General features: G+C 43.6%; 1 protein-coding gene across 2 annotated transcripts in view; it reads right to left on the minus strand.

The window, feature by feature from the left end:
• Positions 1-13525, minus strand: part of TTYH1 (tweety family member 1) — an 87667-nt gene that overhangs the window by 20169 nt on the left and 53973 nt on the right. For both annotated transcript variants that reach the window (XM_060780448.2, XM_060780449.2), the window contains exons 3-6: positions 12537-12648; positions 9096-9316; positions 7128-7223; positions 3278-3350 (exon numbers count right to left, since the gene is read on the minus strand). In XM_060780448.2, coding sequence (XP_060636431.2) covers positions 3278-3350; positions 7128-7223; positions 9096-9316; positions 12537-12648 — 502 coding nt within the window. The remainder of the gene's footprint in view (positions 1-3277; positions 3351-7127; positions 7224-9095; positions 9317-12536; positions 12649-13525) is intronic.

Below are 13525 nucleotides of genomic sequence, written 5' to 3' on the forward strand. Positions count from 1 at the left end.
AAAAAACCTACAGCAACCCAGTGATTCCGGCCATGAAAGCCTTCGACAATACAGAAAATACTGTGTTTCCTGATTGCCTTTGGTGACCCCTCTGACCAGGTCCATAGCCAGGATTTCGATTCGGGGGAGGGGGGGATGAGTTTGTTTCGGGGGTGGGGGTGGGGCCTGAGTCTGAGTGAAAGAGGGTCTACCCTAGCAAACCTTTTGTATCGTTACCCCAATACCCCCATGCATATGGGATATATTGAGTATGGTGATCAGATCATGATATGAATAAACATAACAGTTTAAATAATGCACCAGTAAGGCCTTTTCGTGAACCACCATCAGAATTTCGGGGGGGGGGGGGGGCTGAAGCCCCTTAAGCCCCCCCCCCTCCGGCTACATGCCTGCCTCTGACAGCTCTTCATGACCACTCCAGGGGTCCCGACCCCCAAGTTGAGAAATGCTAGGCCAAGACAATCTCTCTTGGCAAAACATGTCTGACATGACAACTTTTTAAAAAACCTGAAAGATGCTTAATGAGTTTGAGAGCAGGCAGTAAAAAGCCTTAGACTTATTTTAGCAAAGGGCAGGTCACAACTGGGGTAAGGTGGAAGAAGACATGATTGGGTTGACTAGATTTTGGTGGGTAGGGTGTTTTGTTGGGAAGGAGGAGAGAGCTTTCTCAATTGAAGAGGTGTGCATTTCTGAAAAAAAAGGCTGAGCACCAAGGAAAGAAACCCTGGTTTGTTCATTGGTTCTTTTCTTATTGAAAAAAAATTATCCCCAGTGGGGACAGAACTGAGAATATTAATCAAGGCAGCCGGAAAGTACACATAGCGTCCCCTCTTCTCCCCACAGGCAGTACATAACTCAAGGCCTACTAATTAAAAGCAACAGTAAGAGGGGGGAAGTGTGTGTGCGAGTCTAGAGCTAGTGGTAATGGTGAGAGAACGCCTCATTCCTCCCAAACACACACACACATACACAAAAAGCTCTGGCAGGAAATGCCAGCAATTAAATTATTGTGCTTCAGAGAGCAGCAGAAAGGGAGAGTCCCCATACCAAGGCCACCCAGCCTGCCCAAGTGGTTGGTTGCCCCTCAGTTCTCACACCTGCTGTACGGTAGCCAAAGATTCCTATGCCATTGACACCTGTATAAAGGGCAAAAGGTGCATTGATCTCTGCTATGCACAACTAAATTCCCATGTTTCTGAGGATTTTCAATAGCCATGTTAATCTGATTCAGTATAACAAGGAAAACGGGTAAGGAGATTGTGCTACTCAAAGTGTTGGTCTGCTAGCTATTGGCTATTGATACACAGTGAGTTTCCAGGAAACGGTGTCAATGTTATCATAATATGGCAAAAACGTGGCCTTTAGGGGAAAAAAAACTACCAGTACACTATATCAGATAGCTGGACAAGCTATCTGTTTGTTTGGGTTGTTGTAGGTTTTTTCGGGCTATATGGCCATGTTCTAGAGGCATTCTCTCCTGACGTTTCGCCTGCATCTATGGCAAGGATCCTCAGAGGTAGTGACCTCACTACCTCTGAGGATGCTTGCCATAGATGCAGGCGAAACATCAAGAGAATATGCCTCTAGACCATGGCTATATAGCCCGAAAAAACCTACAACAACCCAGTGATTCCAGCCACGAAAGCCTTCGACAATATCTGTTTGTTTGTTTGTTGGGTGGTTTGCCTTGCTTTTCTTAGTTTGTACGGCTATTTTTTGCTTTTTGGGTCATATTATAATTTTGTGTGTAACTATTAATAAAATTAAAATAAATGAGATAGTTGAGCAAGCACTAGTGTAAGATAAGGCCTGTGCTTTCTGAGGGAAATAATTGGCAACTCTGTAATGCAGTAGAACCAGCTACAGTATCTAAATATCTAAAGAGATATTGTTATTGTCATCATGTCACTGCTACTATAATTTTAAAAAGCCAGTATATGGAATAAGTTTTTATATTTATATTAGAAAGTGCTTATTGTACTTTTTGTAATGTACTTTTAAAGGTTGTATATTATATGATGTCAAGGTGTATGGCTGGTACAATAAACCATTCATTCATTCATTCATTCATTCATAGTACAGAGAATAGCACAGGACTTTCCTACGTCATGCTGTATGCTCTCAGATATATTCTATGTGTACCCTCAGTGGCACAGTGGGTTAAACCGCTGATCTGCTAAACTTCCTGACTGAAAGGTTGGTGGTTCAAATCCAGGAAGCGGGGTGAGCTCCCGCTGTTAGCCCCAGCTTCTGCCAACCTAGCAGTTCGAAAACATGCAAATGTGAGTAGAGAAATAGGTACCGTTTCAGCGGGAAGGTAACTGCGCTCCATGCAGTCATGCTGGCCACATAACCTTGGGGGTGTCTATGGACAAGGATGGCTCTCTGGCTTAGAAATGGAGATGAGCATCACCACTCAAAGTCAAACACGACTAGACTTAATGTCAGGGAAAACCTTTACCTACCTATTTACTATTTTTGTTCACTGTTCTAGAAAAACCTGAATGACATTTTTGTTTTGTTTTCTGGCATCATGGGAGGAATACTTTGCCATCTTTTAGTTTTGAAATGTGCTGTTTATAATGTGTGTGTGTATTAAATTCCTAAGTCTTCAGAATCTGGGCTCTATATAGGAAATCGATGCTCCTTTTCTCTACGCCTGTATTTAAATGCTTGCATATCACCACTAAAGAAACCTTGCATGCTTTTTTAAAATCCATGGTGACTCTTGAGGTTTATTTGTTGTGAAACAGGGTCTGTGAAATAAAGTTTTTCTTAATCCACAAGCTGGTCCCAACCCAGCACCATCTGATTTGTTGGACTACATCTTCCATAATTCCGAATTAACATAGCCACACCCTCTAGGATCCTGATAAAAGCTGGCTTTAAATTGTTAATGGAAGAAGTTACAGTAGGTATGTGATTAGGGATAATACAAATGGACCCATGTTTTCATCTATCAAATACTGGTGGACCATTTAGTAGCAGGCCATTTCAGGAGGAGAATTATCTTGAATGGTTTTGCTCTTTTTGCACCTCCCACTCTCTCTTTCCTTGAACTCATCTGGGGTGATCTTCTAAGTATTCTTGAACTGCAACCCCCATCTTTCCTCACTATTTTTTTTTTTTTTGCTGGCTAGAGCTGCAGTCCAACAATATTTGGAGGCCTGTGAGTCACCCACACCCATGGTCTACAGCTCCATCACCCAAGTTTTGCTGGAACTTTTTGGTTCCTTCACTTTGCTGCTACTGGCACCATCATTGACCCCTTACTCACCACTGCTGCTGCTGTCTCCAGCCCCATGGAGCCCCAGCTCAGGATGAGAACAAGGAAGCTCATCACAGCCATTCTGTTGGGGAGAGGGGAACAAAGAGGAAGATGCTCAGCTGAGTAGGGAGATGTCCATTCCAGCCATGAACCATGAACCATTTGAGCAAGATTTGAGCCATTTTCTTTTTAACATTTTAAGCAGGTTTGTAGTAGACAGAAATACTTAAAAACATCCCTCCTTCCCTCCTTACTACTTCACATTGCAATCAAGGTGCTTTGTGGCTCCTTCTGAATTTATTGGCAGTCTAGCTACTATCTGGTGTATATTTGTAAAGAGATTACTAGGAAAAGGTCAATCTCCTAAAGGGATACCTGACTAGGATTTAACAAAAGGACCTTATTTATTGTTTATTTCATATCAAAAGCATTAGGAGCCCCCGGTGGCGCAATGGGTTCGAATCTGGGGAGAGCATGGATGAGCTCCCTCTGTCAGCTACACCTCCCCATGCGGGGACATGAGAGAAGCCTGGAGAATGGTAAAACATCACAACATCCAGGTGTCCCCTGGGCAACATCCTTGCAGATGGCCAGTTCTCTCACACCAGAAGCAACTTGCAGTTTCTCAAGTCGCTCCTGACACACACAAAAAAATCAAAAGCATTGCATACATGTATTAACTTGATAAAAATAGAAGGAGCAAAAGCGGATAAGTAATTTTTGACCAAAACTGGACAACAGCAACCACATTGTCTGTAGCTTTAAACAATTCTTCCTCTGTACATGAGGCAGGGCATTGTGGACAAGCATACCGCAGAGTTGTTTTTTCTGCTCCACAATCACATAAGGTGGAGGATTCTTTTAGCTACTGCCGTTTTGCAAGGTTGTCTTTTGATCTGCCCACTCCACTTCTAAGTCTGTTCGGAGACTTCCAAGTTGACCATTCTTGGTTTGCCCCTGGAGGGCATTATAGCATTTGATGAATATGGAGGTTGCTCTGAACGAGCAATTCATCTGCAGAGTTTGTGGCAATGTGGGAGTAATTTTAAGGCCTACAAATACGATAAGAAATGCCCTCCACACATCCTACAAAACTTTCTTCACCTTTGGGAGATGACAACAATGGACTGTTGAAGCCAGATGTGACCCATAAGCAGCACTTTGCCTACACACATTGTAAAGGACATAAAGCTTATGTAGCTTGGAAGAGAAGACTAAGAGATGAAGTAATAACTCTCTTTAAATATTTGAGGGGATGTCAAGTAAAAGATGGATACAGCTTGTTTTCTATTGCTCCAGAGACTAGCCCATGAACTAACAAATTAAAGAAACCAAATTCTACATAAACAAGGGAATAGATTGGCTCAGAAAGTGATGGATTCTCTCATCTTTGGAGAGATCTTTCAAGAATGCTTAAGTTGTGTATCACCGCATGGCAAGGAATGGCGCTAAATGGCCCCTGTGGTCCCTTCTAACTCTCAGGTTCTATGACTCTCTGAACATTTACAAACCAAGTAACATATTTCACACTAACTGGGAGAGAGAATGTTGTAGGATAGACAACGTGTACTTAATTAGATACATGGAGTGGAACCTCTGTGGACAGATATTCATGCCAATGGATGGAGGATGGGACGCAACTAGGAATAAAAATATAAAGCATGCGGGTATGATGATGGGATAAGAAGTTCAGTTTTCATAAACAGAGAACAAAGCTGGGCGATAGGACCAATGTTAAGCCAACATGTAAATAGTGGAGGAAGTTCTCGGTCTGGTATGCAGATAAGGGCTCAGGAATAGAAATGAGAGCCTACTTGGGGTTGGGATAGCTACTGATGCTGTAACAGGTTCAGTGTGCCAGGATACAATGGTCTCTGTTTCAATTACAGTCAGCCTTCCACATTTCCATGTTTTGTGAAGTTGATTATCCACAGATCTGATTGAAGTGTTACCTCTAGGAAACTCTAGAAACTCCAGTGCAACTCTATGGTCAATCTCCAATGAAAGTTGGCCATAGAACCACACTGGAGGACCAAGAGATTGTGAAAAAGGTGCTCTCTGGTTACAAAAAAAGTAGGGTCTTTTTTGGGGTTGTTGTAGGTTTTTCCGGGCAATATGGCCATGGTCTAGAGGCATTCTCTCCTGACGTTTCGCCTGCATCTATGGCAAGCATCCTCACTACCTCTGAGGATGCTTGCCATAGATGCAGGCAAAACGCCAGGAGAGAATGCCTCTAGAACATGGCCATATAGCCCGAAAAAAACCTACAACAACCCAGTCATTCTGACCATGAAAGCCTTCAACAGGGTCTTTTTTATTCACATTTTCCCCACTTTTGTGGGGGGGGGGGTCTAGTGCCCCTAACCCAAATGAATGTGGACTTCCTATTGTATCCTTGATGGATTGGAGCTTGTTGATGTATCGCAATTCAAGAACTTTGGCAGTGTTTTTTTCTGGGACTTCTCTCTGAAGTGTGGGCACATAAAATATATTTATGTTTAATGCTATGGTGATGATGACATAAACTCTAAGAAAAATTTTATAGCCCAAATCTGATATTTTGCTCATTCTGTTGAGTGTGCAATTTCTGTGTACAACAGAAAAATTAAATGAATTTTCTGCTCCTTGTACGATTCAACAGTTGGACTGCTCTTAAGAATTCCCAATTAGGCCTGTCGGTTTTGTTTCGTTAATTCGTTTTTCGTTTTTTAATCGTTATTTTTTGAATATCCGACGCGATATCAAAACATATTTTTAAACCCGGAAGGGTTTAAAAATATCGAAGCAGCAGCCCCATGTATTTTACGAGCTTCAGCTCATGTCGTTAATGGCATGGAGGCTGCTGCTGAGTGGTGCTGCAGTGCTGGAGCCTGGGAGCCAATCCGGCGCTCCCAAGCACCCCAGCAGTGCACCGTGGCAGAAGCCGGATGGCGCGCGGAGGCCGCTTGTGAGCGCACGCGCGCCATCCAATGGGCTCCGGCTCCTGCGCCCCCCCTCCTCCTCCTCCTCCTCCCAGCTGGGAGGAGGAGGAGGAGGAGGAAGAGGAGGAGGAGGGGGGCGCAGAAGCCGGAGCCCATTGGATGGCGCGCGCGCTTACAAACGCCCTCCGCGCGCCATCCGGCTCCGGTTCCTGCGCCCCCCCTCCTCCTCCTGGACTTCAACTCCCACAATTCCTAACAGCCTACCGGCTGTTAGGAATTGTGGGAGTTGAAGAGGAGGAGGAGGAGGGGGGGCGCAGGAACCGGAGCCGGATGGCGCGCGGAGGCCGCTTGTAAGCGCGCGCGCCATCCAATGGGCTCCGGCTTCTGCGCCCCCCTCCTCTTCTGCGCCAGCCCATTGGATGGCGCGCGCGCGCTCACAAGCGGCCTCCGCGCGCCATCCGGCTTGTGTGACTTTTCAGGGCTGTATATGACCATGTTCCAGAAGCATTCTCTCCTGACATTTTGCCCACATCTATGGCAGGCATCCTCAGAGGTCTGTTGGAAACTAGGCAAATGGTGAGTTATATATCATCTCTAATACTATGGAATGTCCAGGGTGGGAGAAAGCCATTCAATGCTAATCAAGGTGACCATTACTGCAACATTCACACTTAGCCTGTTTGATCAAGAAAATTTTTTTTTCTAAAATGTTTTGTAAATATTTACGAAAATTCGTAAATAACAAAACATTTTTTTGGTAAGTTTTGTAAATATTTTTAATATTGAAACAAAAAAACACCCCAATTAAGAATCGAATTTAGAAACAAATTTTTTCTTGATCAAACAGGCCTATTCCCAATATATCATTCCTCTTCTTCTCCCCCATTCCACTGCCAGTGTGGCAGTGTCCAGAAATGCCCACAAGATGGTGCACTCACACGATTACCAGCCACTTGATTTGCTTCGCCAGACCCAGCAAGATGAAGAGACAGATGATGAGGTCCAACAGTAGCAGTAAAATGTAGGCCAGCCACCTAAGGGAGCCAGAGAGCAGAAAAGTGAGAGTGACACAGTGAGTCCTGGGTCTCCCACTACCAACCCTTACTGCACTTTCTTTTGCATTGTCAACTCTAGCCACATTGGCACAACAAGAAGTGGTCCGTTTGTTCTAAGATGCGCTCCCACTCTCTCCTTCCCGCTTCTAGTTATTTTCACTCATGCATATCCATCCATTGACACTCCTCCCCCCAGCCATCTGTTTTCACACAACTCATACGATATTTCCAATCCTATTGGTGTAAGTTCTCTCACACTTGAAATTATACAATGTTGTGCAATGGATGCATTTACTTCATGGCAGCGCAAGAAGAATTCTGCAAGTGTATGCATTTCTCATGAGTCAAAATCCTATTGTTAGCCCTCACTAGAAGAAGAGCCATTGAATCAGTTGGATGTACTCAGTGGCAGGTTGCAGGTCAATTGGGACAGTGCGTTTACTCCAGGGTCCAAATAGCTTTAAAGCAGCATTTCTCAACCTGGGGATCGGGACCCCTGGGGAGGTCATGAGAGGGGTGTCAGAGGGGTCACCAAAGACCATCAGAAAACACAGTATTTTCTGTTGGTCATGGGGATTCTGTGTGGGAAGTTTGGCCCAATTCTATCATCAATCCCTCCCTTGGGCATATTGGATATTTGTGCCAAATTTTGTCCAGTGAATGAAAATGCATCCTGCATATCAGATATTTACATTATGATTCATAACAGTAGCAAACTTACAGTTATGAAGTAACAAAAATAATGTTTTGGTTGGGAGTCACCACAACATGAGGAACTGTATTAAGGGGTCATGGCATTAGGAAAGTTGAGAACCACTGCTTTAAAGGAACTGTCTGAGATTGTGGGATAGAGTTCAGCACTCTGGATAGCTCCTTTAAAACTTGTGTTGAAAACTGGACAGCATTCACCTGCAATGGATGCTAGAAACACAAAAGGATTTACCTATGTGTTGAATCACAATTCTAAAATTGAGTCAATGGGTCTCCTCTATTTGGAAATAACCAACAGGATTACATTCATGGAGCTGCAACTTTTTAGAAAGTGCATAAATATTTATCTATATAGATATATCACTTTATTCATGGAGACTGCAAGAACAGCCCATGTGCATTTCTTGTTGTTTAGTTCTAGAATAAGCAGACATGGTGATAGATACACCATCAGTTGCACAATGTTGATATTCAGGATAAGGGTGTTGTAATACAATGACCATGAGACAACATATACACTATGCAAGTGTAGCCCCTATATTGGCTTGGCCTAGTCGGTGAGAAAACCTAAAGGTGGGGCTGTACGTATCAGTTCAGTTTTGAGAAGGGGAGAGGTGGAAGGGAGAGGAGCACTCTTTGCCAAGACAAGACCCATTCTTGTCCCTGGCAAAGTCATACAAGCAAATTGAATTTGTCACCTTCAATTAGCTTATATGACTTAATGTACAAATTCAGGAGGAGGTGGAAGGGGAAATTTCTATAATGGTCCTTTGTATATCTGCTTGCATTTATTTCAGCCTCAGGTCCCTTCCTTTCCCCCCTCAGCCGCCTAAAAGGAAAGGGCCTGAGGCTTTTAGGAATTGTGGGAGTTGAAGTCCAAAACACATAGAGGACCCAAGTTTCCCCATGCCTGTTGTAGACCATCTAGACTGCAGAAATAGAACATTTTGACATCAGTTTAACTGCCATGGCTACATCCAACTGAATCCTGTTTAAGCCAACATGATTGTGTTTTCAATGTTCACATTACAAGAGCCCCAACAGAACCCAAGGAAGTGTTACACCAGCATGATCTCAGCCTTGATCAGTGAGCTCTCATCCCTATCCTTCCTCAAACCCACTTCCTTCTCGCCAACTCACCTGTAATCTTCCAGGTAGCTGACTTGTTCTGCTAGGACACTGGGGCTCCCACTGGCATCTTCCCAGAAGGGAATGCCATCCAGGGTCTGTGCTACTGCCTCAGCCTGGCGGCGCGTGTTTCGGACCACAGCCACCAGTTCTGTCCGTGGGGACAGTGCCTCCTCGAGCTGAGTGAGATCCCCTCGTACTGTTGCGGAAATCAGCTCCACCGTCTCTGCAACCTGTGTGGAAAGTGAGGTGGGAGTCACAACTTGGCAAGAAAGTATGTGCCACATGGGGCCAGGTGGTGCATGGGTCCTTAGCATGTTTGTGTACAGCATTTGGAAAATTCAAGGCATTGCATGCCATGTGTCCCAGATCACAGGAGACCTGACTTGCCAATCTTTGGTTGAGGAACAGACTGTCCTTACACCAATCACTGAATGATCTGAAAATCTGTGGTTTTCTCCTTTTTTGCCAGCACTGTTGAAATATTCTCTACCCTAGAGTGGCAGTTTTTCGGGCTGTATGGCCATCTTCTAGACGCATTCTTTCTTCACGTTTCACCTGCATCTATGGCAGGCATTCTCAGAGCTTGTGAGACCTCACAGCCTCTGAGGATGCCTGCCATAGATGCAGGCAAAACATCAGGAGAGAATGCTTCTAGAACATGGACATGCAGCCCAAAAAACCTACAACAATCCAGTGATTCCTGCCATGAAAGCCTTCAACAATACATTGTACCCCACTAGTCTTCCATAGTAACCCACTCCTGAATTAGATGGTGAAAACCAAAGTAAATACAACTGAGTATCTGTTTAGATATGTTTTTAACATATACGTTGATAGATATGTAGTTTATGTGTAGGAGTGTCCATCTTATGTAGATATATGTATGCTTTTGTAAATAGATAGATAGATGTCTTTGCTGTTTGTTTATTCCTTTTCATACTGTGGTTATTTTCTAAATATAAAATATATGTGTTTAATAAAAGTATTTTTTAAAGCTATCCCACAGATGACTCATAAGCCAAATTGGGGAAAGACCTTCTGGATGCTACATACAAGTCCATATCAGCCATATGGTGCAGTCATGCCATCTCACACCAGCCTGCTGGGGACATCTGCTTGAGCTCACTTATCAGTATGACATGCCCCTTGGCATGCCATGCGCTGTGACTTGTGCCTTCCAACATTATGCCCGGTCCTGGCACATGGTGTGCTGGTTCACTAGAATCACAAGCATGCCAGCTCTTTGAAAACAAAATCCTCACAAAAACAAACCAACCCACTGTCGCCCTATGGCATCACGACTGGGAGGGTTCAGCGCCAATCTTCACTGCATGTAGCAACAGGCCAGTACAATTGGTAGACGGTCTCATTTTTAAAAATCCATAATAAGATGGAACACACCTGTTCATACAGCAGATGTCTTGTCAGTCCTTTGAAAAATCAGTGATTAAAAGAGATTAAAATCCATATTAAAATAAGTACAAAATTCCCTGGTGGTTAATGTTGCCATATAGGTGATATAAAGTTAATTATCCTTCAATAATTGCACTCCAGCAGCATTATCACATTGGCAACATACACATAGTATTGTGTTCATATTACTCTGATACTAAAAAAACCTATCCTAATTACCAGTAGCTATCAGGCCCCGATTCAGGGCATTGTCATTCAGCTTTAAGGCAGGGATGAGGGATCAAAATGCAGGATACCTCTCTAGGAATTTTTTGGTCTTCCAGGAGAAGTTGTGGTGGTGCAATGGGTTAAACACTTGTGCTGCTGAACTGCTGACCTGAAGTCTGGCAGTTCTAATCCGTGAGACAGGTGAGCTCCCATCTGTCAGCTCCAGTTCCTGCCAACCTAGCAGTTCAAAAACATGCAGAGGTGGGTAGATAAATAGGTACCACTTCGGCAGTAAGGTAATGCTCAAGATCCTGCAAGGTAGACTCCAGCAATACATGGAATGAGAGTTGCCAGATGTACAAGCTGGGTTTAGAAAAGGCAGAAGAACGAGAGAACGAGAGACTAAATTGCCAATATCCGCTGGATAATGGAGAAAGGCAGGGAGTTAAAAAAATCATTTTCTGTTTTATTGACTATTCTAAAGCCTTTGAGTGTGTGGATCATAATAAATTGTGGCAAGTTCTTAGTGGTATGGGGATACCAAGTCACCATGTCTGTCTCCTGAGGAATCTGTATAAGGACCAAGTAGCAACAGTAAGAACTGACCATGGAACTGGTTCAAGACGGGAAAGGAGTGCGGCAAGGCTGTATACCCAACCAATTAAACTTGTATGCAGAAGACATCATGTGATGTGCAGGTCTTTACAAATCCAAGGCTGGAGTTAAAATTGCTGGAAGAAACATTAACAACCTTAGATATGCAAATGATAACACTTTGAAGGCCCAAAGCGAGGAGGAGCTGAGCTGAGGAGCCTTCTAACCAAGGTGAAAGAAGAAAGTGCAAAAGCTAGGTTGCAGTTAAACATTAAAAAAATCAAGATTATGGCAACCAAACTGATTGATAACTGGTAAATAGTGGGGAAAAACACAGAGTCAGTGAAAGACTTTGTATTTCTAGGTGCAAAGATTACTGCAGATGCAGACTGTAGCCAGGAAATCAGGAGACATTTACTTCATTTACTTCTTGGGAGGAGAGCAATGACCACTCTTGATAAAATAGTGAAGAGTAGAGACATCACACTGGCAATGAAGATCTGCATAGTGAAAGCAATGATATTCCCTGTAGTAACCTATGGATGTGAGAGCTGGACCATAAGGAAGGCTGAGCGAAGGAAGATAGATGCTTTTGAACTGTGGTGTTGGAGAAAAATTCTGAGAGTGCCTTGGACTGCGAGAAAATCCAACCAGTCCATACTTCAGGAAATAAAGCCCAACTGCTCATTGGAGGGAAGGATAGTAGAGGCCAAGATGAAGTACTTTGGCCACATCATGAGAAGAAAGGAAAGCTTAGAGAAGACAACGATGTTGGGGAAAAGGGAAGGAAAAAGGAAGAGAGGGGCTGACCAAGGACAAAATGGATGGTATCCTTGAAGTGACTAGCTTGACTCTGAAGGAGCTGGGGGTGGTGACGGCCAACAGGGAGCTCTGCCGTAGGTTGGTCCATGAGGTTACAAAGAGTTGGAAGACACTGAATGAATAACAACACCAAAATAAATAAAGCATATCATCATCGTACCAATATACCTAGGGTCACGTAAACATTGATTGATTGTGAAAGATCGCCTGTGGAAAATGTTTATGAAGCCCTGGCTTAGATGATCCTTGGGCTTGCTTCAAAATCTAGTATTCCATGAATGTATGAGAACTGCTCCTGATCGGTCCTTCTGAAGTGTGTGAGCGCAAGTATTTAGAGTTCTGCTCTCTGAGTAAGTGACCAAATAAACAAATGGCAAGGGTTTCCCTTCTCCCTCCCCATCCGCCCTCACTCACCAGAGTATCAATGGAGCTTAGCGTGTGGTTGACGTTGAGCAGCGAGTATGTGACCTGGTATACACCGTCGTTGGTCTCGCTGTTTCCATAGAAACCGATGCCAATCCCAGCACTGCATTGGACAAAGTGGAGGAGAAAAAGAAAAGAAATAGGTATGTCAGGATGTCGGTTTCCACTCTTATAGCCCTGTTCCCTGATTAAAGCACATTATCTGAAATTCTGCAAGGCTCGATTTTATGTCAGGTATATCTGTGCAGGCTGGCAGCTCCCTTAAAAATATAAAATATAAATGAGACCCTGTTCTCATTTGCAATGAAATATATGGCGTATATCACATCAGACTTTGGGGTGAGATTCTTATGATTTAATGCCATTCCCTGTGCAAAGGAGCCAAAGTACTCCAACAAAAGAACAATTTTGCAAGCCTAGCATCACCAGCATGGGAGTTTTCTATGTGAAAGGATGCGTGTATTCCCCCCCCCCCCCCAATATGGAATAGCATTTGATCATGTGAGGCCAGTGGCAAAACACAGATATACCTCAACAAGAGTAGGGATATTTCCAGGTTGCTTAAAGCAGTGGTTCTCAACCTTCCTAACATCACAACCACTTAATACAGTTCCTCATGTTGTGGTGACCCTCAACCACAAAATTATTTTTGTTGTTACTTCATAACTGCAATTTTGCTACTGTTATGAATCGTAATGTAAATATCTGGTATGCAGGATGTATTTTCATTCACTGGACCAAATTTGGCACAAATACCCGACAAATCCAAAATTGGATACTGGTGGGGTTGGAGTGTGTGAGAGGATTTATTTTGTCATTGGGGAGTTGTGGTTGCTGGGATTTATAGCTAACCTACAATCAAATAGCATTCCAAACTCCACCAATGATGGAATTGAACCAAACTTGGCACACAGAACTCCAACGACCAACAGAAAATATTGGAAGGGTTTAGTGGGCCTTGTCCTTGAGTTTTGGAGTTG

Source organism: Anolis sagrei, chromosome 6 (assembly GCF_037176765.1).
Source record: "Anolis sagrei isolate rAnoSag1 chromosome 6, rAnoSag1.mat, whole genome shotgun sequence".
Classification (NCBI taxonomy): domain Eukaryota; kingdom Metazoa; phylum Chordata; class Lepidosauria; order Squamata; family Dactyloidae; genus Anolis; species Anolis sagrei.